The 27668-nt window shown below is 36.6% G+C and overlaps 1 protein-coding gene across 4 annotated transcripts in view; it reads left to right on the top strand.

Moving 5' to 3' along the window:
- The first annotated feature begins 1453 nt into the window (after positions 1 to 1453).
- The window catches only part of Sytl4 (synaptotagmin like 4), a 68992-nt gene continuing 42777 nt past the window's right edge, over positions 1454 to 27668 (top strand). For 2 of the 4 annotated variants that reach the window (XM_021250461.2, XM_004872587.3), the window contains exons 1-5: positions 1454 to 1591; positions 23379 to 23552; positions 23777 to 23992; positions 24129 to 24238; positions 24489 to 24591. In XM_021250461.2, the coding sequence (XP_021106120.1) occupies positions 23443 to 23552; positions 23777 to 23992; positions 24129 to 24238; positions 24489 to 24591 (539 nt within the window). In that variant the 5' untranslated portion in view covers positions 1454 to 1591; positions 23379 to 23442. Of the gene's footprint in view, positions 1592 to 9513; positions 9570 to 23361; positions 23553 to 23776; positions 23993 to 24128; positions 24239 to 24488; positions 24592 to 27668 lie in introns of all 4 variants that reach the window. The other 2 variants (XM_021250460.2, XM_087196655.1) reach the window with 2 other exon arrangements.

Below are 27668 nucleotides of genomic sequence, written 5' to 3'. Positions count from 1 at the left end.
CAATGTATGTAACCATTGTGTACTGCAAACTTGTACTAATTAAAATAATAAGTAAAAAAGAAAAGCTATTTTGATGTCATAAATGCCCTAGGAAGAATTTCGAGGAGGAAATAATTGACAATATTAAATGTAGGAGAGCTCAAGCAACATAAAGCTTGTCAATGCTCCATTTATTTATTTGTGCAGACATTTATTGCCACGGAGTTCATTAGTTTTGTATCTTCTTAAGCAGTTTCACCAAGAAAGAAAGCCAGATTGCTGAGAGCTGAGACATGAATGAGAAGGGAAAGGAAGTTGGAAACACAACTCTAAAATACACTTTCAACAAATTTGTTCATAAAGAGGAGCTGGAGAGGGAACTCCTGTGTAGGCAGGATGTATTTTTTTAATATGGTAGAGACTTGATTATATTCAATTGCTGATGACGGATGACAGAGATTTGATTTGAGTATATTTAATAGCTAATGCAAAGCAGGAGGGAGAAAGAGCAAGAGGGAGATCTGTAATTACTAGATAAATAAAAAACCTTTTGAAGTCAGCTATATATTGCTCACATGCTTCCTAAAAGTGCTTTTAACCAACATACACCCTTATCAGCAATTATGAGAGACCTTGTTTAGTGTTCACTTTGTCATCATTACATGTTATTAGAAAAAACATCACAAAACTGTTTGCCAAAGAATCCCATTATTGTTCTAATTTGCTCTTCTTTGATTAGTAATGAGTTGAATATTTTAACCAGTTGTGTCCTTTAGTGTGAATGTATAAATTTTATCTATGTCCTTTGTCCAAAATGTTTCTATTTTACTTTATTTATTTATTTTTTATTCATTAAGTTTATTAGTACATTTTAGGTATACATTATGATTGCATTCATCATTGGGATTTTGTACCTGTACATGATATATCTTGGTTCTTGTTTTTTCCCACTCCCCTGCCCTCCCTTACACCCCTCCACCCCTCCCTATTTACAAGAACTTTGTTTCCGTTTTTTCCTTCTTTTCTTATTTTTTTCTTTCCCTTCTTTCCTTTCCCCCACACCTCCTCTCTACTACCCCTTTCCGTTTGGACCTTTTCTTCCTATTTCACATTATCTATTATACGTTATGGTCCTCAAAATGTTTCTATTTTAGACACACTTTGCCATAAAAAGCTGAAAGACAAAGAGTCAGAATGGTTCTTGTTTTGTCTTCCCAAATTATATAGTTTAAACGCTCATTTTCTTATTGGCAACTCTTGGCTCATCTGAACAGGTAGATGATTTTCCTAGTGACCACAGATGCAACTAAAAGGGGGGCGAATCTAGTCTTACACCCCTATCCCCAGTTTCCAAGCTCCTTTTCTAACTCAGAGGACATTCCTCTAGTACCTTAAAACTTTGGCTCCCAGAAGTCTCCTTAGGGCTGTGCGGTCCCTTTAAGAGACAAGCTCCTCCTAGTTCCAGGGAAAGTTGCAGCTTTTCCGCCTCCCGGGAGGGTGAGCAGGGCCAGCAGTTGGAGCGGGGTTGCTGTCTTCCCAGAGCTGGAGACCCTCCTTTGAATCCGGCCCTGGGACATCTAGTCCTCTTAAGGCAACTTGTTGCAGGTCACAGGTAGGTCTTTAGCCAGTGGCCGTTCCTGGCCCTCGGTTCCCAACTCTTTCTGAGCTCCCAGCCCCTTTTCGCTACCGAAGCGCCCCTACCACCAACTACCTCTGGGATCCGCGTACTTCTTTACCCACTCTTCGCTTTTCGTGTTTTTCCTTTTCCCTAGCTGACCACCTGTCCTCTCTGCCCTATCCGCTTCTCTGGACCGCACCCCCAACGCTTTGACTGCAGTCTGTTTGGGACAGTCCCTTTCTGTCACTTTTGGGCTTCTTCTGGTCGGTTCCTTCGCCCACCCAAGCCAACGTAGACCATGTCCCTTTTGGGGGCTACCTCCTGCCTGTCATCCCTGGCGCCAAGTGCTCTGGATTTTCCCACTGACTAGGGGCCCTTCTGAGAGCTGGCACTGGGACCAGGGGTGGGGCCGAGTTCCTAGAGCGAACTACACCCTCAAAGACGTCCAGTTACCTTTTTGTGAGTACTTCTCCCAGTGTCCAGCCATGAAGGCGTCGTTTTCCTGGCCATATGCCACAGAATTGGAAACTGGTTGGCCCTGAGTTCAGCCTCTTTGGGCTTCTCTTCACGCTTAGGGCTGGAAACCCAGCTGTGTGCTCTGGTACTAAACTTCTTGCCTCCCTTCAAGTGGGCTGTGGGAATTTGCTGCTGGAGGAGGGTCCGCAGAAGTGGCACGGAATGCTTTTCTCCTGTGATTATTTGTAAAGGGATAGAAAAGGTATTCCCCCAGTCAATAACGTTGGGTGAGATGGGGTTTCTGGTGGTGAAATCATTTGGTTAGAATTCTGGTGGCTTAAAAGAATAATGTTTCTAATTAAGCAACCGTTTTTCTCTCCCATACTCTGCTTCTTCAGGACCAGTGGACGTAACATTCCAGAATACCACTTTTGTCAGGGTTGACCCTAGACCCTATACATTTGTGGCAGAAATCAGTCTTCAGTACATCCCAGACCTCCTGTTTTTAACTGGCTTTTTCTCTGCTCTTTCAGCTTCCCACCCCCACTTCTCATAATAAATCCCTGACTATTAAGGGGTTAATGACCTACAGAGTTTACTTCACTGTAGAGAAAGCAATGTTTAATGCAGAGTTGTGGCTCTAATGAAGTTTTCTGTGTGTGTTTAAACACTTGCTGGAAATCCTAGTAGCAAAAGCCTGCCAACTTGGCTTTATGAAGCTCCTTTTTGGTAGGGGGTGAACATTTCTGGTAACACTATTTCAGGTGATTCAGACTAAGAACAGTGGAATGGAGCTTGGAGGCTTTCTGGGGCGATTGTTCTGAAAGTGTATGTAGCATTCTGGTTGATACTATGAGCATTTCCTTTTAAAAGCTGCTACTAATAATGATTGTTGGAATCCATTAAGCCACATATGGTGATAAGTTCTGTATATAATTATCTCATACAATCCTCAAGATAACTCTATGTGCTAGGTGCAGTGTTATGACTAAAGGAAGACTCTGAGAAGTTAAATGCCTTACCCCAAATCACACTCAAATGGGAACCAGGGGCCAGAGCTGTGTTCCTCTCCTGTCTTGGACATTAGAAACACTAATAGCTCATGGGTGAGGATTGATTAAAAACTTCCCTTCTAAGCTGAAGCATAAGTCTTGGTCACTAATTCTATCTTAGACGCACTGGGAGACTTTGGACCACTTATTGCATTGATGCCTAACCTACTTAATTTCCAATTTAGGGGCATTTACTATATTGCTACTATAAGCTCACACCTTGAGTGTACGTGGATGAAATCAAATCTCCTGGTCTCTCAGCTCAGTGGTTATTGTTCCTAAGGTAGGAGAGGGTAAACCTGGATTTTAGGATTGTGTGCCTGGATTCTAGGGATGTGCATCTGACTCAACTTCTTCCTCTCCTGTTGGTTAGTGGAGAAATGAGTGTGTGCCAGGTGATAAGAACTTCCCAACAGTCAGGCCCAAGAGCCTGAGGTAATGGTGTGCTTGTTTTATCATGAGAAGGATGGAGTACCTTAGGCCAGGAGAGTCAAGAAGAAAATGTCCTCCCCAATCCCAGCTTTGGGACTTTGCTCAAACTCTTCTTTTTTTTTTTTTTTTTTCCTGAAAAGCTAAATTGCCACCAATACTCCCTACCCCAAGATTAATTCCTATTCATTGTTCAGGATTTAGCTCTAAAGTCACTTCTTTGGGAAAAACTTACTGAACACAGACTTCTGTTTCTAAGCAGAACTACTAGTTATACTGTGTCTTTTAACATTTTATTTTATTTTATTTTTTGTTAATTTTATTGGTACACTTTAGATATACATAATGATCACATTCATCATAGGGAATTTGTACCTGTACATAATACATCTTGATTCTTCTTTTTTTCCTCAATCCCCTCCCCTCCCTTCAATCCCTCTTTAAGAGAATAGAAGGGAAAAATGGATATACTGTCTTCAAGCACTTTTTTACAACTCAATAAAGCCCTTAACACAACTTTCACTTGTTTTTCTACCTAGGTTATCACCTCTATAAGGGGCAGGTCTGGGTTTTGGAGCTCCCTTTGTCTTAAATATAAGAGACTAACAAACATTTGTGCTAGGAATTGGGAATACCATGCTTTCAAGGGATTGGGGTATAGTGATATTAGGATTAAAGTACAGAAGTCACCATCCTGAGACACTTGAAAACCCACAGTTAGGAGTTTGTACTTAAATGTTACCTTTGTAATGAAGCACTCCCTGTCCACCCTCCTTAAATTTGCAACTCCTCTCAACATTTTTTATGTTCCTTCCCTACCTTGTTACATTTTTCTTGCTTATGATTTTCCCTCCCCCCACAACATAAAGTTCATGTGAACATGAATTACTGTCTGTTGTATTTACTGGTAGACCCCAGCACCAGAAAAGTACCTGGCACATTATAGGCATATAATGATATTTGTTAACTTAATTAATGAATGACATTACCATTTGAGGAATTGGCATTCTTTTGACTCTCCTGGGCCTCAACTAAGCATGCACAGTTTGTCACCCTACAGGTGCAAAGTTGCCTCAGGCCTAATTCTCTCACAGCTTTCCTTTTGCTGAGTTTTGCTCTGAGATTGCATTCCTGATGACAATTTTGATCTACTTGGAAGTGATTCCTCTTCCTTTTTTTTTTTTAGTATAAAGATCTTGGATAGAAATTTCTAAAGTTTAAAAGTGGAAATATTAAAATGCTGCGCTTCTTGGTGATAGGAAGGGTGCTGTACCAGGAAGAGGGGTGTATATTATCAGATTTCCTGAAGCATTTTAGGCATTTGTCAAAGTCAGTAAGAGGCTGGAGAAAGTTGCCATGCAACAGGGAAGTGAGCAACTCAAAATTAATATAAGATGCCACAAATTAGGCTTTTGACATCAAGTCACCCTTAGGTTTTTAGATATGAAGTAGTTACTGGATTATGAACTTTATGGAAAAGCCATAGCTGAGTGCTAGTTGTGTAGTCTTTGATTAGTTTTATTTTCTTAATTAAAAAAAGTTTTGACTTTTATTAGTACATGTTTGGAGTACATAATGATTACATTCACTGTAGGGAATTGGCACATGTACATAACACATTTCAATTATTTTTTCCTCCTCCCCTGCACCCCCATTTTATTTACCAGCATGAGATTTATTTATTTATGATACATTACAATACAATTATTTATTTATGATACCTTATATACAGTTATCATGTATACAGATTGAAAACCAGACTAATAGGACAAAGAACATATAAAGCATGTAAGACACTTGTAGTAAGACACATGTAGACACTTTTAGATACATTGTCCATACTGGATTACAATACTTTTTTTCTCTCTTTTTTCCTATTATCTTTAATTTCATGATATATATATATATATTTATATTACGTATATATAGAGTTTCTCATATATGAGAAACCATGTGATATTTAATCTTCTGTGTCTGAGTTACTTCACTTAACAGTGTAGTCTCAAGGTACATCCATTTTCCTGCAAATGACTCAAGTTTATCCCTATTTATGGCAGAGTTTATTTAAAGACAGAGTTGGAAGGCATTGAGCCCTGAAAAGGTGGTAAATATGTGATTCTTACAATTTAATGTGTGGTTCTGTGAGACTTGTTTCTAATTCTCAATATTTTCTAAATTTATCTTCCCAAACATTGAACATTGAAATGTCCCAGAACTCAGTCTGTTGATTTTTCTTCATCCAAAATCTTCCTAGAGAGGCTCTCACCCTGCCCCATGGCTTGAAGTAACATATATCTGGTTACTTGTCAGTGTCAGATTTGTCTCTGACCTAGGTCTTTTCTAACCTACAGCCTTGTATATTCAGTGTCCTATTTTACAACTGTATTTTTGTATCGAGTAGATACCTCAACATAACAAGGCCAAAACAGGACTCTTGATTGCCTTCACATCTTCAGCATCCCCTTTCTTAGAAAAATGACATCATTATTCATTCAGTTGCATAAATGAAGAATTTAGGGTCACACTTAATTTTTTTCTTTTCTTAGCCCCTTGCCATTCAACTAATGAGAAAGTCCTGCCAACTTGATTTTCAAACAATATTGTATATTCTTCCACATGCCTTTATCTCTTCTAATCTAGTGTAAGCCACCACAAGGTTGCAATGACCATCCTCTGTATCTATATCCATATTTATATATCTATAGGGCCGAGGATTTAGCTCAGTGGTTTTGCTGCCTGCTGCGCAAGCGCAAGGACCCGAGTTCAATCCCCAGTACCAAAAAAAAAAAAAAGAAATCATATTTATATATCTATATCTATATGTCTATATCTAATCTGTGGGATAGCTTTCTATTAGAATTTATGGGCCAAGGAGATGCTGAGAAAATGATACAGAGTTTCAGTTAAACTGCAGAAATAAGTTTTAGAGATCTATTGCACTGCATGATGGCCACAGTTAATAATATATATTTTTAAATTGCTAGGAAAATAGGTTTTTAATATTTTCACCACAAAAAATAATTTGGTGAGGTGAAGGATATGTTAATTGGCTAGACTGAATATTTTATCAATGTATACATAGATGAAAACATCACGTTTTACCCCATAAACACAAAGAACTATCATTTGCCAATTGAGACTAAATATAAGATACATACTTAAAAAATTTGAGCAGGCAAGGCAAGTGACACCTCCTCAAACATGCCATGCAAGCACTCTACCACTGAGCTACACCCCTAGCTTGGGACAATAATAATTTTTGCAATCTATAGGTGAAAAATAATATCTAACTAGTTAAGGAGGGACTTGGCATTTCTCTGATCACTAGTAGTGAGGATGATCATCTTTTCCAGAGACTTATTCCATCATATCCTTTGAAAATTTTTCTTTGGGGTTATATATTTAGTTTATTTGTAAGAAAATTATATTTATTGGAGCTGTTTACCCACTGCCTGTTATATAGTGCAAGTTTTTCTTTTTATCTATGGTCAGTCATGTTATAACTTTGTTCATATTGTGTAATCCACTTGTAATTAGATAAAACACACTATAAGACACTTAAAAACATGTTCATTGGATTTGGCAATGATGGTCAAATGATGAATCAGTTCAGGAGGTGAGAAGGTAGATCATAATGGGCTGTGGAGTGAACACTGATAAGGAATATGGTACACAAATTGAAGAAACTTGGGTGTGAAAGGAAAGAGACAGTAGGATATAGGAGATAAAATTCTTTTAATTTTGTTTTGCTTTAAATAGAGGAGAGTGACAAGCCTGTTCATGTGTAGGTGGCATGGAAATTGATGATGTAAGGGCCCCAAGGAATCTGGAGGGGAAGCATGAAAGGAGAAAAGACTGACCTTACAGAAAGGGAAGTAGCTCTTCCATTAAGACAAGAGGTAAAGAGTATGGGACTGGTGAAGCTGTGAAGGAAGCAACTGTGGAGAGGCAAGATTTTGAGAGAGGTAAAGGGCTAGAATGGCATTTGAGAGGAATAGGAACCCTGTAGGGTCACATCATCGATATTACATGTATGTGTACCAAAATATTGTGTTGTGCACTATAAATTTATATAATTTTTGTCAATTATACCACTGTAAAACTGGAAAAATAAAGTGAGGCTTGGGTAACTTTAATTTGTCTCTATCTCAAGTTACAGAAAGCTGTTTGCATTATCTTTGGCAACACTCAGTTAGCCCCAGTTTAGAAACAGAGTGTGGACAATCTAATTCAAGAAATTTGTCTAGGTCGCTATGACAGAAGTATTAGAAGAAGGAGATTGGATGGCGCTGGCAAAAGAGTAGTTGAAATGATTGGCCCACTGTGACTTTCTTACCTATGGCTATGTAAACTTATCTTGATCTTGAGTAGTTTTTAAGAGATGGGAAATACCCATGGCATCTCCATTGCCTCTTTTTTTGGTGGATCTATCAATTCAGGCGTCAAAAGTAGCTATAGTATCAGTGTCTTTAAACCATTGCTAGCAGCATATCAGAAAGCATGGATTGATTTACTGAAGGCCTGCAATATGCCAGGATCCTATAGTGGATGGATAGATGGATGGATGGACGGATGGATCATCCATCCATCCGTCCATCCATCCCTCCATGCACTTGAGAAATAGCAGAGTAAAAGTATAACAGTCTGTGGAAGACTGCCTCCACCCCCGAGGTCTAAGAACAGGTATAGAGGTAGGAGAGGTCATTAAGCAAACAGGCTAGAAGGATAGGGGGATATAGTCCTAGACAAGTATTGAATTAATGGTATTAAAGGTGAAGAAGTCCTGAATGATAAGATGTTAGATGTGGCTGAATGATGTACAGTATTCTTGATGCCAGCTCATTCACTCAACAAATATTTGTTGTGTACATTACGGGCCAGGAAATATTCTGGGCACTAAAGGTATAGAGATAAAGAGAGCCCCCCCCCCAAAAAAAGAAAGCCCCAAATTCCCTTCTCTCATACAACTAACAATCTAGTGGGGAAGATTTCTAAAAACTTTATTTGACACATTCATTCCTTTTTATAAAATAAAAGAGAATCCTTGTTGATATGCCAATTCCTGTGGGTACACGTGAACTAATAATAATACCAAGATCAAATATTTACATATACAGGACTAGGAAAGTGTTTATAGACATTTTGAGAGCTTTACTTAAGTTCTACTTACTGAATTATGGGAGTTCAGCTCTTCCTCCTTAGAACTTTTAAGGTACTTTTATGTACTGTATTATTATTGAAGATAAAAATGTACAAATATAACTTGAGCATTTTAGTTTTAATTTTTTTTTGGGTACTGGGGATCGAACTCGGGTCCCTGCGCTTGCGAGGCAGGTGGTGGAACCACTGAGCTAAATCCCTGGCCCTTTAGTTTTAATTTTTATACTTTATTTTCTAAATATTAGGACATTGCTTCTAGCTGTAGACCAGATGCTGATAATGCATGTACTCATGTTGCACTACAAATTTGATGCAATTTCTGAAGTAATTATTGTTAAAGAGTTCAGGATGGAAAGAGAGCTTGCACTTATTTTATGTTATTCTCTAATTTATACTTAACTTTGTGTACATATGCTCAGATATATATTTATTAATATTTTACTTGTAAGAAATTAGTATTTATTTAATGGCTTATAGGCCTTAACACTTCATACATTGTGTACTACAAACATGTGGTAATAAAATTTTAAAAACTTTTTGAGCTATGTATATAGCTCAATTTAAGTTCAACTACAAGTTATTCTATTGTGTTTAAGGTTTCTGTGGCCAGCTAAATCACAGCATCCCTAAAATTAAAAAGAAACCAAATGCATGAAATCACAGTTATGTGTTAACATGGGCTGGATTAGTCACGAGCCATCATGATTTCTCATTTAAGGGTACTGCGTGGGTGATTTTTAGTTAACATGGCCTGCAAGAAACAATTAGATACCAGCTAGAGTTCATTTTAAAAATCCCTGCCATCTGTAACTCCTGCAGGAGAAGAGTGCATCTTCACCGCAGACATGCTGCTTTATCAAAGCTTGTTGGCTAAGGTAAGATAATATGCTGACGAAGTTTATTGAAAAATAACAATGTGTTGGCTCTTTAAAAATGTTTTATGCATATAAATGACCTGGATTTTACAGTGTTCCTTTTTTTTCAGAGCTAGAGATTGAACACAGGGCCTTCCTTGTACACGATAGGCAAGGGCTCCACCATTGAGCTACACCTCTATTTTTTCAGTTGAATATTTTTTAAAAATTCATTTTATTGGTACATTTTAGGTATACAATATACTGACATTCATCATTGGAGATTTGTACCTTACATAATCTCTCTTGGTTCTTATTTTTTCCCCATTCCCCTGCCCTCCCTTTCAACCACTCCACCCTTCTCTATTTACAAAGACTTTGTTTCCATTTTTCATTTTCTCTAGTTGAAGTTTTTTAAACCTTTTAAAATTTTTAGTCTCCAAAGGAAAGGGACTTTGGCAGAGAAATAGGTAAGCTGGCCATTTTTTAGCTATGAATCTTATGGGGGCTTTTGTGAAGTCTGCCTGGCTCATGTGAGAGGAACCTTCCAGTGTAGGTTTTGTAAACTACAAAGTTACATGAGGTTTATCTTCCTATGTGTTTCCCATGTTGCTAGGTGGGATTTTTGAACTCATGGTCTCATTTTTTAAGATTTGTATACTTCTGTAGACCACACTTATGGAGATCTACCTTCTAGGATAGATGGTAGGTTTAAGATGAATGGAGTTGTTTAAGGAGTAGGAAAATAGAGTGCAAAATTATGAGAGTAAATGACATTTCCACATATCCAAAATAACTACTCTGTGGGAGAAATATGTAGATTAAGACATCTAGCTTCCCTTTAGGACTTACTTTAGAAAAGTACAGTGAACCCTCAAGTTATGACCGGCCTGACATACGACCAACTTGGATTAGTTAGGTTAATGGAAGATTTATCTGCCTCATGTTATCTATAGCATGTACCCAGGTAAATACCAGATCTCACCTGTATTGACTTAAAACTAACTTGATTTACAACCAGCCTTCAGGAGCCAATGGAGTTTGTAAGTCAAGGGTCCACTATATATGGTATTTGAAGTGGGAATTTCTTTTAAACCACTTATGAACAAAATTTGATGGTACTGAAAGGTAAAACATGCATACTCTATGTGGAGAAAATGTTTTCCACATATGGTTCTAAGAGCTAACAAGATATTGTATTTTAGTTACTTTTGACCTGCTCACCATTATGCTCTTGTCGTTCTTTAGAAGGGATGTCCTGGGTGAGAAGAATGAGTTCTTTTCAGTATGTAGTTGAGAGGTGACCAGTCTGAGAAGTAAGCCAGATTGAGGGATTCTTAAACCTTGATCCACTAGTATAGTAGCTGAGAAATTTACTAAAAATTCACCTCAAGTTCTCAAGCATGAAATGTTAATTTTTCCAAATTTATCACACAGAACAATAATGCCAGACTATGAAGACACTGCATTATATTGTGCAGTGGGTAAGATCTTAGATTTTGCAGCCAAACTGACTGAGTCCTAAAATTAAACTGTACTTATAGTATGTGTAACCTTGGGCAAATTATTTGCTCAATCTATGCCTCCTTTCCCTCCCTTATAAAGTGGACATAATAATATAGTATCTGCCCCATAGTGTGATTGTCCAGACTAACTTAATGTATGTAAAGTGCATAGAAAAATGCCTGGCACAAAGTAAGCATTATAGAAGTGTTAGCTACTATCATCACTATTGTTGCTGTTGTTGCCGTCATCGTCATCATCATCATCATCATTTTCATCAGTTGGTACATATTTTAAAGGAGCTAAAACTGAAAAATGCCTTCGTACATGCAAACTTCACTTTTTGCGATGCTGGGAATTGAACCTAGGCCTTTTGTACTGAACTACATCCTCAGTGCTTTAAAAAATTTCTTTTTAAATTATGAGACAGAGTCTTGCTAAGTTGCTAAATTGTCCAGGGTGGGCTTGAATTTGCATCCTCCTGTCTCAGCCTCTCAGAATGCTGAGAATACAGGCATGCACCACTCCACCCAGCTACAAATCCCACTGTTATAGAACTTGTTTTGAAAAGGATTGTTGGGAGCCAAACCTTTAGTCCAAAACATAAATCAAATCTTGCAAAATTGAGAGATGATTGTAAATTTCTCATTGTTAGGGGAAATTAACATATTCCTGCCAGCTTAAACTACCAGTGGTACATGCACGACTGTCCCATTGGGTGGCTTGTACCACCCCATGGGACTGTCCCATGTTGCCTGATGGGATAGTCAGGCATGTACCACTGGTGTTTCAGATCCGCCTGGCAGTGAGACATACAAATTATGGCCTATCATCAACATATTAAAATATAACTTTGCTACCCCAAATCTCTTGACAACAGAACAGTGAAGGGCAAGCCCTGGGTTGTGTGAGACATGAATTGTTCCATAGATAGTGTGACAGTTAACTGTGGTGTCAACTTGAATAAGAAAAGCCCAGGTGGTTGATTTAGCATAGTTCTGGATGTGTCTGGATGAGAGACTTAATGAAGAGGGAAGATCCACCCTGGGTATGGTTGGCACCAACCAATAGGGTTGTACCTTGGATGGAATAAAAAGGAAAGAAGGAAGTCTCACTTCTTCAGAGGAGCTCATATCTTCATGAACATCTTTGGACGTCCATCTCCAGGCTTCCAGCACAGATTCTTCAGCCTTGCAGTGAAGACCCTCTAGCTTCCTGATACAGACTGGCACAGGACTCTGCATTGAGCTCTAGGCCTTCAAGTTTTGACTGGATCCTTTGGATCTCTAGCATGCCGACTGCTCTTTTATATTCGTCCATATCTGACTCTGCAGCTGGCCATTGTAACCCTACTTTGAAAATCCATATATATATATATAAAACCTCTAGTAAACACTAATGCAGTTGGGTCTGTGTGGTCTAGACCCAGGTGATCATTGAGAGGCCCCATTAACTTTTTCATATTGGAGCCTTGATTCTGATTCATTCACTTTGTCCCAATTCCTGATTTTCTTCTTTTTGAGCCTATTTTAAACTTATACTATTTTGTTATGTTTCATGTACCTTTGTAAATCACTTTAAATTCTGTCTGGAACAGTGTATACATAAATATCTTTCAAACTGATCATATCTAATTACTAGCATTTGTTTGATATTTATGCATGTTAGCCTACCTCCATGCAGAGAGGGACAGTGACTTTCCATCTGGACAAGAATGCTGATTAGATTTCTCAAATTTCATAGAAAGGTGTCAAAACAGCCACATGCTCATGTATTTTCCAAAGCCTATGATTAATAATGATTAAAATTAAACAGTTACCAATATTGGGTGCTTACTCTAGGCCAGATGCTCTGTTAGGTCTTTTACTCATGATGCATATTTGAATTATCATACCCTCAGGCAGTTCTTATTATTGATATTTTTATAACTGGGGAACTGAGACCCAAAGAAGTTAAATAATTTGCCCAAAGTTTATACATCTAAAAGTTAGTGAATCTGGGATTTGAACAGCCTAGTCTTAAATCCAGTGCTCTTAAGCACTGTTCTATTCTATCCTTAGTTAGAAATCTAGCACACGAGAACTCCAAGTCCTAGTAGAAAAGGCTGTGCCTGTGTTATTGAATATTCACAGGTCCTACAGATTTTACCTCAGTGTTATTTTTGCAATGTTCATCTTTCCCTCCTTACTATTGGTGCTCTCTCCTCTTGGCTCTTATCATGTTCTCCATGGATTTATACCATATCCTCTTCAAATCTATATTCTGCATAACTGCTATAGTGAGTTAAGAAAGTTTTTCCTTACCTAAGACTCTTCAGCAGTTCCTTTTGTCAAAGGCTAATTAACCACGTTTTGGGGCATAGCATATGGAGCTCCCTTTGCCCCATGTGATGTGATCCCCACCTGTTCCTTCCACATATTCCCTTTACAATTTACCACCCAGTCTCGCTGCACTGCTTGCTCATACCGTGTGGCTGTATACCTCCATGCTTTTGTAAATGCTGTGCAGCTTTCCTGGCAAGCCCTCTTTTTCTTGGCTCACCAATTGTTACACATTAGTTTACAATTAGTTCATTCCTACTGAATATCCTCTTTCTAGTTTCTTTTCCCTAAGCTGCATTAGGTGCCCTATCTTGGGATTCTCCTAATATTCCATGCATATATTTCTTTGCTTGTGATTTTTTTTATGTGATTATCTGCTTTTAGAATAACCTTCACTAGGTTTTGAGCTCTTTGTGAGCATGGAATATGATTTATTGTTTCTCTGTAGCCAGCTAGCATAGTGATTAGCACATAGTTGGCCCTACCAACTAGTGAGCATTATTTAAATAGTGAAGAACACAGAGCTCCAGGCCATGGTAAGAAGTAGAAACTACACAGACATTCAGAGATAACTACCAGGACAACAGAGGGATATTTCACAGAAGGACCTTTGGGATCAGAAAAATATACATTATTTAATCCAGGGGCTAGAAGAGGCCTGAGAAGAAGGGGTTTGGGGAGTTTATATCCAAAAAGAACTTTAAACTTCTGAGAAGCCAGACTTGGTAGCTTCTCAGTTTGAATCTCCTCTGAGTTTGTCTGAGAAATCTAGACTAGATAGCTAAGACATGCACATTTTCATGAACATATTTATAATCTTCTAGGAGAGACATCACTCCAAAATTTAAAGAGATAGTTGATAAAATAACCAACACAATACCAGTATAAATACAGTATTGTATTGACTGTAAATGATGTTGCATGCTCATTCAGATATTACCAGTAAGATGTTATCAACTGCACAGTGCCTTTGAACATAAGTGGTTAGCTTCAGACAAGGGAATTTCTGGAAGTCATACATCTGAGGAACCTTTCTTTTTCTATGTGAAGTTTTTTTCCCTTTAAGTCCTGTAGAATTCCCATATACTCTGGATTTGGCCTCATTTTTCCTCATTTTTCCTCATTTCCTCATTTTTCAAAATCAACTCGCTCACCATTAGATTATCAGATAACCATCCCCACTATGGTTGTGGAATTTTGCCAACCTTTAAGGCTATGCTTCACCCCATTTTGGAAACCCACACACACAATTAATTGTGGCAGTGCTTTATATTGGTCAGCTTCAGATGTTGCCATTGCCTTGGTGACATTTTGGAATGTGCATTATGGCAGCAGAAGTCTGTATTTGTTATGCTGTTCTGTTGCACCAAGGCAACTGCATTACAATCATCAGAATGATTTATTCTTTCCTAATTAACATGCATCATACCTATCTGCAAGCAAAACCATGAAAATATGACAGTTTGTAAGAACAGTTTCACTCAATTGCCTAAGCAGAGTTTTTCAACTTTTTTGATCACCCTCCCATATCATCTAAAATTTTGATCACCTCCAAAACATCAATATTTACATATATATATATATATATATATTCAGCACTATACTAATAGTATCTTATAAGGCATGCACAAACCTAGAAATAAAGGATTAATGATAAACTATTTAAAATTAATTTTAATATTAATGTTACAATAATCTTGACTTTCATTTTGATGAGACTGTAACTTTAAGTTTTCCCTGGTTTAGGATACAGCTGCTTGAATGTATGATTCTAACTTCTGTTTAATTTTATACTTGATTTTAATGATCAATACTTCAAAAAAAAAACATCTAAAAATAAAAGAAGTGCATTGTTAAATACACTTACTAAATACCCATACTCATAGTAGAGCCAGTTATATAAATGCTTTGCTGTTGTTCCATCTTCCCTAGTCTGAGCATGCTGCATTATACGTTTTTGACAAATTATTCAAAACTTAGTGAAATTCTTCATTTGGGAGAGTTATAAGGTGAAACACATCTTTTAAGGCAATAACATTATATAATGAAATAATTAAAATGTACTTTGTATTGATAATTCTCTATTTTAAAAAAATGACATAAAATCTTTTACTGTTTCAATTAATTTAAAGCCTCCTAATTCCTTATATGTATTTTTGGATTATAAAATTCATGAATACAAGAATAAAGTTTAGTTACATTTATTTTAAAAGGGTTTAAATAATTTTATCAAGGTATAATTGACATATAATAGACATTGCATTAAAAGTATAAAATGTGATACATTCTCACATTTATTTATATCCATGAAATCATCACCACAGTCAAGATAATGAGCATGCCCATCACCTCCTGCTATGGTTTGAATGTGTTTCCCAAAGTTCATATGTTGGAAAATTAATTTCCTATGCAACAGTGTTTAGAGGTGAGACCTAATGGGAAGTGTTTTGGTTATGATGCTTCCACCCTCATGAATGGACTCATGTCATTATCCTGGGAGTGGATTTATTATAAAAGTAATTTGAACTCCCTTTTTCCCTTTTTCCCTTTCTGTCTCTTGCTTAGGATGATGTAGCAAAAAGGCCCTTACCAGATGTGGCTCCTCAACCTTGTACTTCCTAGCTTCCAGAACTGAGCCAAATACATTTCTTTTTTTTCCCCAAATACATTTCTTATCTTTATAAATTATCCAATCTCTGGTATTCTGTTTTAGCAGCACAAAATGGACTAAGAGACCTCCAAAAGTATCCTCCAAAAGTGCTATGTTGTAACCAAATGTTTCCTTTCCATCTCTCCCTATATACCATTAGCACAACTGCCCTGCAACAAACGGTCTGTTTTTTGTCACTATAGGTTAATTTGCATTTTCTAGAGTTTCACATAAATGAAATAATGCAGTATATGTTCATTTTTGGCTTACATTTTTAAGTCAGCTTAAGTATTTTGAGATTCATCCATGTTGTGGTATCAGTTAATAGTTCATTCCTTTATGCTGCTAAGTAGTTTTCCATTGTATGGATGTATTGGAATTTTGTTTATCCATTCACCTCTTTATTGACATTTATGTTGTCTCCAGGTTTTGAGTATTATGAATAATGCTATTGTTAACATTCACATGTAAATCTTTGCATGGGCATTTGCTTTTGCCTTTCTAGGACAATAACCTGCTCGTGGAAAGTAACTCATATTGAGATGTATGTTTAAGAAACCATTGAAGTATTTTCTAATGCAATTGTACCATTTTACTTCCATGTCACTGTAGTATATGAAAGTTCCAATTGCTTCAAATTCTGGGAAACATTTGGTATATTTTTAATTTTAGGCTATCTAACAAGTGCACATCAAATTCTCATTATGGTTTTAATTTGAATTTCCCTAGTAGTTAATGATGTTGAGCATCTTTCTATGTGCTCATTTGCTATTAATATATCTTCTTGGTGAAGTGTTTGTTCATATCTTTTGTCTATTTTTAAAACTTGGGATTTTTTAAAAAACTACAGAGATTTGATACTTTAGATATTCTGCATATAAATCCTTATCAAATATACTATTTGCCAATATTTTTTCCCAAAATATTGTTTGTGCTTTTATTTTCTTATAATTAACTTTTAAAAAATCAAGGTTTTAAATTTGATAAAGTCTAATTTATCAAGTTTTAGATCGTAGTTTAGGTTTATATCAGAAATCTTTTCTGGCATATATCTATCAAGCTTTTTCAGTACCACTTGTTGAAAAGACTATCATTAATGACTGAACTCCCTTGCACCATACTTGCTTGATTATTGTAGGTTTATGTTAAATATTGAAATCAGGTTGTGTAAGTTCCAACTCTGTTCTCTTTTTCTTTTTTTTTGGTACCGGGGATTGAACTCAGGACCTTGTGCTTGCGAGGCAGGCGCCAGAACCACTGAGCTAAATCCCCGGCCCCCCTACTTTGTTCTCTATATGTTTAGAACCTCACAATATACTTTTATTAGTTTTCCTTTAAGCAGTCAATTATATTTTTAAAAGACATAAGTAATAAAAGTATTGTTACTTACATAGTTATCATTACACATACTCTTCATTCCTTGTGTAGATGTATATTTTTATATGGTATTGTTTTTCTTTGCCCGAAGAACTTCATTTAACTTTTTCAATAGAACAGATCTGCTGGTGATTAATTCTTTCAACTTTTACATCTCTGAAAAGTTTTTATTCCATCTCTGTTTTTGAATATTTCATTGGATATAGAATTTTAGATTGATGAGATTTTTTTCCCCCTTTACTACCTTAGAGATGACATGCTGCTGTCTTCACTTAAATTGTTTCCAGTGATAAATTTGCTTTCACCATTATCTTTGTTTGTCTCTATGTAATATGTCCCTAGTCTTTATTCTGGCTGATTTAAAGATTTTTCTCATTATTTCTGAATTTTAAACAATTTGACTGTGCTATGCCATATGGGTATGTTTTCTTTTATGTTTCTTGCACTTGAAATTCACCGAGCTTCTTGGATCTGTGAGTTTATAGTATTCATCCAGTTTAGGTCATAATTTCTTTAAATATTTTTCCAGTGCCTCTCTTTCCTTTGGTGATTCCAGTTACATGTATATTAAGCAGCTTGAAGTTTTCCCATAGTTCATTAGTTCTCTGTTCTCTTTTTTAAATTGCTTTTTCTTTCTATATTTCACTTTGGATAGTTTTTATTACACCGTCTTCAAGTTCATTAATCTTTTCAATTATTATGTCCAGTCTGTAAATCTCATCCTGTTTACTTTTCATCTCAGACATTGTAGTTTCTAATCTCTATGTTTGATTTAAGTCTCTTTATATATTGTTCATGTATATACTTAACTTTTTGAATTTCTTTTTCTTTTTTATTTTATAAAAAAATCCAAATTTTCATAATAAAATAATAGAATACCAATAGTTAATATACTGTGTATTGTTATCTTCAAAGTATTTACTAATAGTACATCAACAAAAAGATTCTTTCTTACAACAAAGGAGATATTAGCACAAAACGTAAAGGATGTAACTATAACTACTTTAATGACTTTATTAATTATAATATTTGTATCAATTGAACATTCTAAAGTGATTTTTCTCCTTTTTATGGCTTGTAGGTTCTTGATATTTGGGTGCCTGTATTGTATATTGTACCTTGTTTGGTGTTGAATATTTTTGTTTTACTGTAAATATTATTGAGTTCTGTTCTGTTCTGGCATGTACTTAAGTTACTTGGAAACAAATTGATCCTTTCAGTTTTTTTTTTTTTTTGTTTAGATTTGGTAGGCAGAACCAGAGCAGTGTATAATCTAAGGCTAATTATTTCCCACTACTGCAGTAAGACCCTTAGTATTCTAGCCAGTGCCCTGTGACTCTTGAGTTTTTCCAGTTTGGCTGATAGGAACAAGCACTATTCTTGGCCCTATGTGAGAGACCAGTATTGTGCTTTTCAGTCCTTTCAGGTGGTTCTTTCCCTGGCATAGAATAATTTCCTCATAGATATATCAGTACTGACAAGAGCTTTGTTGAATATTGAGGGAGACTTCGTGCAGGTCCCCAAAGATCTTTTCATTATGCAGTTCTGTCCCATACTCTATCTTATGACCTCTAGTCACCTAGGTTTACTCAGACTCTGCTCTGTCTCCTCTACTCAGGGCTTACCAGAGTGTGTGGGAGTTCTTCCTTCCTGTACCATGGCCTGGAAACTCTCTCGAGATAGTAACTTGGAAAAGTCAAAAGGCTAACTTCATTTGTTACCCATCTCTCAGAGATCATAGTCCTGCATTGCCTGATATTCAGTGCCTTGAAAAGCATTGTTTTATATATTCTTTTTCATTTGTTGTTGTTCTTTCAGGCCATATAGAAAATCACCCTTTGTTATTTCATTTTGGTCAGAAGTAGAAGGAAGCCCATTGACATTTTATAATCCCCAGCTATCAAGACAAATATAATTTGTAGCCCAATTTCAATTCTCATCTTTCAAAACTCTAGACACCATGACATTTATTTGATATAGTCAAATCTTTTCTAAATACCTGTGTTTGAAAATATCTAGATTCTGGCATGTAGTAGTATGAATCACATCACTAGTCAGTTTTCTGTGTAAAACATACTATCATATGTTTAACAAGAGTAGTTTAATTCAGAACTTCTTGGTTAAACTAACATTCTTTGAGAGACTCTTATTCTCTTTTTCATGTTCAATGAGGTAAAAATTTTACCCAAATTATCTATTACCCTTAGTCCAAAATAGCAAAATATTTTTATCATATCACTTAAGTGGGACATGACTAATAATTAATCAGAATTTATATGAAAAACCATCAAATAATTATTACTTATAAGTTTAGAGTAATAATTTAATATCAGCTCAGCATTTTAGCCCTTGAGTATAGGTCAATTTTTAAAACATTGTTCTGGCATCTATGTTTTCATTATAGTTCCTTTAAAAAGGGGAAACTTTAAATGATGTCTAGGTACAATTTAACTCACAAGTCATCTGTATTCTTTAAAAGAAAATGAATGTCATTTTCCAAGATCCAGTTATGTCTGAAAGCATGAAGGCACATATACAAACTGACAAAATAGGGCTGAGGATGTAGCTCAGTGGTAAAGCACTTGCCTAGCACCTCAAAAAATAATTAGAATTCAGAAGAAATGGATCAATTCCTAGGTACATATGAACTACCAAAACTGAACCAAGAACCTATAAAAACTCTGAATAATTCAATAACTGGCAATGAAACTGAAGCAGTAATAAATAACCTTCCATCTAAGAAAAGCCCAGGTCATGATGGAGTCACTGCTGAATTCTACAAGGACTTCAGGGAAGATCTAATACCGATAACCCTCAAATTCTAATGAAATTAAAAGAGCACTCCCAAAATTGTTCCTGGAAGCTAGAATTACCCTGATTCCACAAACAGACAAGGATTGGTGATTCATGTGCAGAAGATTAGATCTAGATGCATATCTCTCACTGTGCAGTAAATTAAAATCAAAATGGACCAAAGATCTAAATATTGAAACAAACACTTAACCTGTTGGAAGATAAAATAAAACTCCTGATGACATAGGCAAGGACTTTCTGAACATAACCCCAATGGCACAAGAAATAGTACCAAGAATCAACAAATGTGATCATACCAAATTAAAATGTTTCTGCACAGCAAAGGAAACAAGGAAGAGTGAAGATATAACCTGTAGAAGAGGGGGGCAGCTGTTCCTCAGACAGAGTTCTAATATCTAGAATATACAAAGAACTCAAAAAAATTAGAGCCCCAAAATAAAAGACCTAATCAAAAAATCAGCAAGTGAAATGAACAGACACTTCTCAGAAGAAGTACAAATGGCCAATAAATTCATGAATAAAGTTCAGCATAGCTGCTCATTAGATAAATGCAAATTAGAACAACACTGAGATTACATCTTACTCCAGAAAGAATGGCTACCATCAAGAAATCAAATAACAAATGCTGTGGAGGCTGCAGGAAAAAAGGAACCCTACATTGTTGGTGGGAATGTAAACTAGTGCAACTACTGTGGAAAACAGTATGGAAAGTCCTCAGAAAACTAAAACTAGAAATTCCCTTTGTCCTAGCTATTCCCCTTCTAGGTATCTTCTGGAAAAAATTAAAGGCATCATGTTACAATGATACATGCACAGCCATGTTTATAACAAGCACAATTCATAATATTTAAATTTTGGTAGTAGCCTAAATGTCCATCAACAGATGAATGGATAAAGAAAATGTAGTATCCACACACAGTAGATTATTACTCTGCTATAAAGAAGGATAAATTTGGGTAATTGCAGGAAATTGAATACACCTTGACACCATAATGTTAAGTGAGTTAAATCAGAAACAGGTTAAATGTGACATTTTAAAATATTAGAAACCCAAAATATACATAAATGGCTAAATGAAAGAGAGATAATAGGAAACAAATTTGAACTTATCCTTGTGCCAGTATGTATTTCTCATTACAAAACTTGCTGCCTCTCTACAAGCACCTATTTTCTAATAGACTTGGTATTGTTCTTTTTTTTTCCAGTGTGCCTGTGGTATCCTTGAGCTCTAGTAGGCAATTAGTATTACCTAATTTATGTAAGAATTACTGTTTAAAATTTTATAATTATTTTGGCCATGATTTTGCCTAGGCAGTGCCAGTAGAGACTCAGTTCTAGAATTATGTCACTTGGGCTTGAATCCCAGAATTTCACTTACTTGCTATTTATTCTTAGGCAAGGTAATTGAATGTCTCCTGAATCCTCATCTATATAATGGGGATAATAATAGTCATTTACTCTTGATGTTGTTGTGAGAGTTAAATTCGTTAATACATATATGCAAAGTACTTTCTGGTAAATTCTCAATAAATGGAACTGTTGGGGTGATAATGACAGTGATGATGACAATTTGGCATCATACACAACAGTATATACCAGATATTGTGTTAGGTGCTGGCCCAGATTCATAGGAGAATATTTATAATAATATTTATTTTAATATATTTTTTTATTAGTACATATTTGCCATGCAAAATATATGCCCAAGATCCCCAGAACGGCTGAGGCAGCGACAGCTGCGGTGACGCTGACAGACTGCTGGGCAGGTGGCAAGAACAGACCCCAGCAGTTGTGTAACAGCCTACGTTCGCATTTCCCTGTGGCCGCTTTTTATTTATTTATTTATTTTTGGTCACTTGACTTGTTTTCACATCTATGCATACAGATCTATCACATTTTAAAATGACTGCATAGTATTACATTATATGAAATTATTTTGTATTATTTTGTTAATGAATCCTCTGTTAAATAATATATTTTTGTTTTTACAAATAATGTTGCAGAGACATTCTTATATATACAACCATGTATGCATATTTTGTGTGACTTTCTATTAGGTAGATTCTTAGTGGTGGAGTATGCCTGTTTTAGAGTGTGTACTACCAAATTCCCTTCAATATATCATTTGAATCAGTCCTTTGTACTATAGATTGATCTTTCTAAAATGAATTTAATAGTATGATTTTCCAACTTCAAAAAAACACTGAAGATGTGATGGATTTCTATTTTCTATACAGTAAAATTTAAGTTCTTCTCAAGAATATTTAAAAGTATATAATTGGGCCCCAACCTATTTTTCCTACCATTTCCCCCCACCAACAAATATGCATTCTGTTTGAGGCAAAGTCCACCTCTTTTATAAAACCCTCCCATATGTATAGCTCTCTCCACCCCATGTAGTATAGATTTACTTTCTTCTCTGAGTTCCCCTAGTACTTACTTTACAGTCCATCTCCTAGCACTGAGTAGATTGTACTGTGCTCATGTGCTCATGTGTGTCTGTCTCCCCTGCTGCTCTGCAGACTTCTTAAGGGCAAGAACTGTGTCTTATTCATCTTTGCATCCCAGCACTTTGCACAGTGCCAGCCAGAGTGGTGCTCAACAAAAGCTTATGAAATGGGGGAAGATACTCCTGAGGTGTCGTGCTAGTGCAATAAGAACTTTGGGAGGCAGGGTAGGTAATGGAAGTTTCAAGAATGTGACAGAATAGTCAGTTTAATCCCAGGAACATGGAAGCTGGTCAGGAATGGAGAGATTGGCTTGAACTGTCAGGAGTCCTTCCATGCTTTTCCCCTCCACTACAGAGATCAGCTGCTTGATTATTTGGGTTAATAGCATTATGATTTGAGAACATTTAAAGTAGTAGATATTGGATGATAGAGGAGGGAGTTTGATTCCACTGTTCTGTGCTCTTTCTAGAATAAGATGCTTATGCTAAAAGACTCAACCCTTTCCTAGAGTAATGAATAACTTTATGAAAAATCAAAGCCTCTTCATTTTCAGGGTGTGATTCAAGTGGGAGTAGGAATGGTAAATAGGTTAGATACTTCTACTTTGCCTTTTTAGCCTGGCTTGATGGGGAAGTAGTCTACGGAAAAGCTCTAGAGCTGAGGGCCTGTTCTGGAACAAATAATCTATGTGAAATTAGTTGTTCTTTCATTTCAGGTAACTCTGGTAGTTCTCCTTGTTTGATTGCTTTGAATAAAGAATAGAAGAAAAAGAATACATCATGTCAGAGATATTAGACCTCTCTTTCCTGTCTGAGATGGAAAGGGCTTTGATCATTAATGTTCTACAGCGAGATGAGGAGCTCCGGCAAGCAGATGAGAAAAGGATTAGGTGAGTTCCAGAAAAAGTGTGGGCTCCCAGGTTTGTCCTTATGCCTCTCAGTTGACTTTCAGAGGGACCTGTGTGCTTGATGTTTACTACTCCTTGCGGGTCAAGTTAGGCTCTGACTTTGTTACTTTCACAGAGCCAAATACTCTTACTGCCTTTGCCCTTCAACTCTTCTTCATCTAACCTATGTTGATCTTCACTTGGACTTCTCTTTTGGATCTTGACAGGCGACTGAAGAGTGAGCTACTGGAGATCAAAAGGAAAGGGGCCAAGAGGGGCAGCCAACATTATAGTGACCGGACCTGTGCTCGGTGCCAAGAGAACCTGGGCCGTTTAACTCCCAAGACTAACATTTGTAGGGGTTGCAACCACTTCGTGTGTCGAGACTGCCGCATCCAGGAAAGCAATGGCACCTGGAGGTGCAAGGTGTGCACCAAGGAAATGTGAGTGTTGCCTTTGGCTGAGTAGAGAGAAGAGATGAAGCCTGTCTGTGGTATGAATTTCTCTCTTCAGCCTTTGTTGGTTGAATGACAAGTGCCATTCTTTATACATCTGTCATTTTCTTTCATTCTTTCCCAGAGAGCTGAAGAAAGCAACTGGAGACTGGTTTTATGACCAGAAAGTGAATCGCTTTGCTTATCGCACAGGCAGTGAGATAATCAGGATGTCTTTGCGTCGCAAACCTACAGGTACTGGGCCTGCCTAGAGATGGCTTCCTGCAGGACATAACCTTAGTGATAGATCTCTGGTGTGGAATTCTAGTGTGTTCTAGCTGGTGGTGTCTTAAGTTCATGAGCTCAGCCTCTGTTTTGTAATGTAAAAGATTGTATGATTATTCCTTCTGCAAGCATGATGTGTTTTGGAGAAGATATAATGAGGGTAGATGTTATTTCCTGCCTTCATCACCACCACCCTGACATGCTTTTGTTTGTCTTGAAGTGAATAAAAGAGAGACAGTAGGACAGTCCCTCCTTCATCAGACACAGATGGGTGATATCTGGCCAGGAAGAAAGATCATTCGGGAGCAACAGAAAGAGCACAGGTGAGAACCAAGTAGTTATTTATTTAAAGAAATGCTATGATGTCCTTTTAATTCTTTATTATAGTTTTTACTTTCTTCTGTTTCTAAAATAATAGATGATCTCAGATAGCTTGTTAATATCTAGAATACACAAAGAATTAAAAAAATTAGACCCCCAAAATAAACGACCCACTGAAAAATGGGCAACTGGAATGAATAAGCACTTCTGAGAAAAAAGTACAAAAATGTAATAAATGTATGAAAAAATGTTCAATATTTCTGGCCAGTAGAGAAATGCAAATTTAATCATAAAATGTTTAAGCTGTGTAGTTTACTTACTTTACTTAGCATTATGGTCTCAAGAGCATCCATTTTCCTACAGATGACTCAAATTTATCCTTCTTTATAATGGAGTAGTACTCTATTGTATATAAATACCACATTTTCTTTATTCATTCAACTGTTGATGGATATATAGTTTGCTTCTAAGATATAGCTATTATAAGTTATGCTGCTGTAAATGTGAGTATGCATGTCTCACTGGAATATTTTTTGGGAAGATACCTAGAAGAAAGTAGCTTGGTTGAGTGGAATTTCTAGGTTTAGTGTTTTTTTTTGGTTTTTTTTTTTTTTTTGAGGAATCTCCATACTGATTTCCATAATGGTTGTACTAGTTTACTTTCCCACACCAACAATGTGGAATAATTCTTTTTTTTTCCCACAGCTTCTCCAGCATTTACTATTATTTGATTTCTTGATGACAGCTGTTCTTTTTGTAGTAAGATAGAATCTCAGTGATACTTAGATTTGCATTTCTCTAGTGGCCAGGGATGTGTAACTTTTTTTTCATGTATTTATTGGCTGTTTGTACTTCTGAGAACTGTCTATTCACTGCAGTTGCCCATTTATTGATTGGGTCTTCTACATTTGCGGGGGTGTCTATTTTTTTAGTTTTAGTCCAAGGGCAATTTTTTTTGCCCATTCTGTAAGTTGTGGCCACTCGGTTGGTTGTTTTATTTGCCTAGCAGAAGCTTTTTAATTTGATATAATCCTAATTGTTGATTCTTGATGTTCTTTCTTGTATAGTTGGTGTTCTGTTCAGAAAGTCCTTGCCTACACCTACAATTTTAAAAGTTTTACCCATTTTATCTTCCAGGAAGTTAATTGTTTCTGTTTTAATGTTTAGATCTTTGAACCGATTTGATTTTAGTTTATATAGGTCTAGATTCAGTCTTCTGCGTGTGGATAGCTATCTGTCCTCTTGGGTAGGTTTTTAGTCCCTTTGTCAAAGATCAGGTGGCTGAATGTGCCTGGAGTTTTTCTCTATTCTGTTCCATTGATCCACATGTCTGTTTTTATCCCAGTACCATGCTGTTTTTGTAACTGTAGCTTGGAAATATAACTTGAAAATTGGAATTGTGATGCCTCCCACTTTGCTCATGTTGCCTAAGATTGATTTGGATATTCTGGGTCTCTTCTTCTGTATGAATTTTAGGACTGTTTTGTCTAGTTCTGTGAGGAATGCTGTTGGTAGTTTGGTTGGAATTGCAATAAGACTATATATCAGTTTTGTAAGTGTGACCATTTTGACAATGTTGGTTCTGCCTATCATGGAATACAGGATGTCTTTTCATTTTCTGATGTCTGTTTTTTTTTTTTTGGTACCAGGGATCGAACTCAGGTTCTTGCGCTTGCACAGCAGGCAGCGAAACCACTGAGCTAAATCCCTGGCCCCTGATGTCCTTTTTGATCTCCTTTTTCAGGGTACTCTAGTTTCATTGTAGAGTCTTTTACTTCCTTGGTTAGGTTTATTCCTAAATGTTTAGTTTTTCTTGATGCTGTTGTGTATGATATATTTTTTCTTCATCTCTTTCTCAGTGAGTTCATTACTGGTATATAGGAATGCTATTGATTTTTTTCTGAAGACCAGTTTTATTTAAATAAGAGATTAAATAAATTATGTATCTTCAAAACTGGAAGGGAGAAAGAAAACCAAAAACAGTTTTTTATTTCACATAGCATTGGATTGCTGTTGCTAGTAAGTTATAAGCTGTGTAGCTGGATACATGACTGTTAATATCAGGTTGGTGTTGGTTCCCTTTTCAAAAGTTTAACTAGTATCAGGCCTCACATTTTGTGGCTTGGTTGTCCCTTAGCTAGGATGGCTGGTCCCAAAGAAGACCTTGGTGGCAAGACAGATGTCTTATCCCCTCACTAGAGGAAGGTGGCCTCTGAGTTCTGTTGCCTGGTCAGGTTAGACACTAGGGCTATTAACTACCAAAGACTCCCTGTGGTGGCACAGCTGCTGCCGTTGCCTTACCCCATCTTCCAATTCAAGTGGGCTATTCAGGTGGTAACATTCTCTTAGGGCAGGGGTCCATGTAAAGGGAGAATGGAGGAGCTTCTTGTCAGACCTGTCTGTCCACAGTCTTGGGGCTCTGGGCTCAGCTGAAGCATCACCTTATTGCCTTGTTCACTGCCATGCACCTACTGCTTGAACTGTGTTCAAAGGAGGGACTTAAAGACTAGACAGCATGGTTCTTTTCACTTTATTACATGAAAGAGTTATACATTAGTCCAAATGAAAGCAGATCAAAAATGGCTACATTTATACAAGCTATGTGGTTTTTAATTTGTGACAAGGAACAGAAAGTACATTCAACTCATTGCAAAGAAAACTTCACTTAAGCTTCAAGGAGCCATAAACACATGAAACCCATGAACATTCAGTGGATTGTCCTTAGTCAGGACAGACTCTACTGGGAACTGGTATATGTTTTTGCACTGGTCACCCTGGAGCTGGATTACTTCTCTGTATTCTGAATGCTAAATTACAGTAAGATTGCAGGCATATTTCTTTTTAAACACCTTCACTGGTTTCTTTTAATCATAATCATCAGTGATCCCTTGGACAGTAGTAAGAGTCCTCCTGCCATTTCTCTGTTGAATTCTTATATGGATACATATCCTCAGTGTCAGCAGAAAGTAGATCATCACCCTTACTTGCTTCAGCAAAGAGGTCAAAATAGTGGAGTTTCTGGATAGTGGACATATGATATGATTCCTTTTCCTTGGTGGAAGTGGGCTGTGGTAGAAGG

The sequence above is a fragment of the Heterocephalus glaber genome, unplaced genomic scaffold, assembly GCF_053883595.1.
Source record: "Heterocephalus glaber isolate CG9 unplaced genomic scaffold, H.glaber_assembly_v1.0 deba00001613, whole genome shotgun sequence".
Lineage (NCBI taxonomy): Eukaryota > Metazoa > Chordata > Mammalia > Rodentia > Bathyergidae > Heterocephalus > Heterocephalus glaber.
This window is presented reverse-complemented; position numbering and strand designations above follow the sequence as displayed.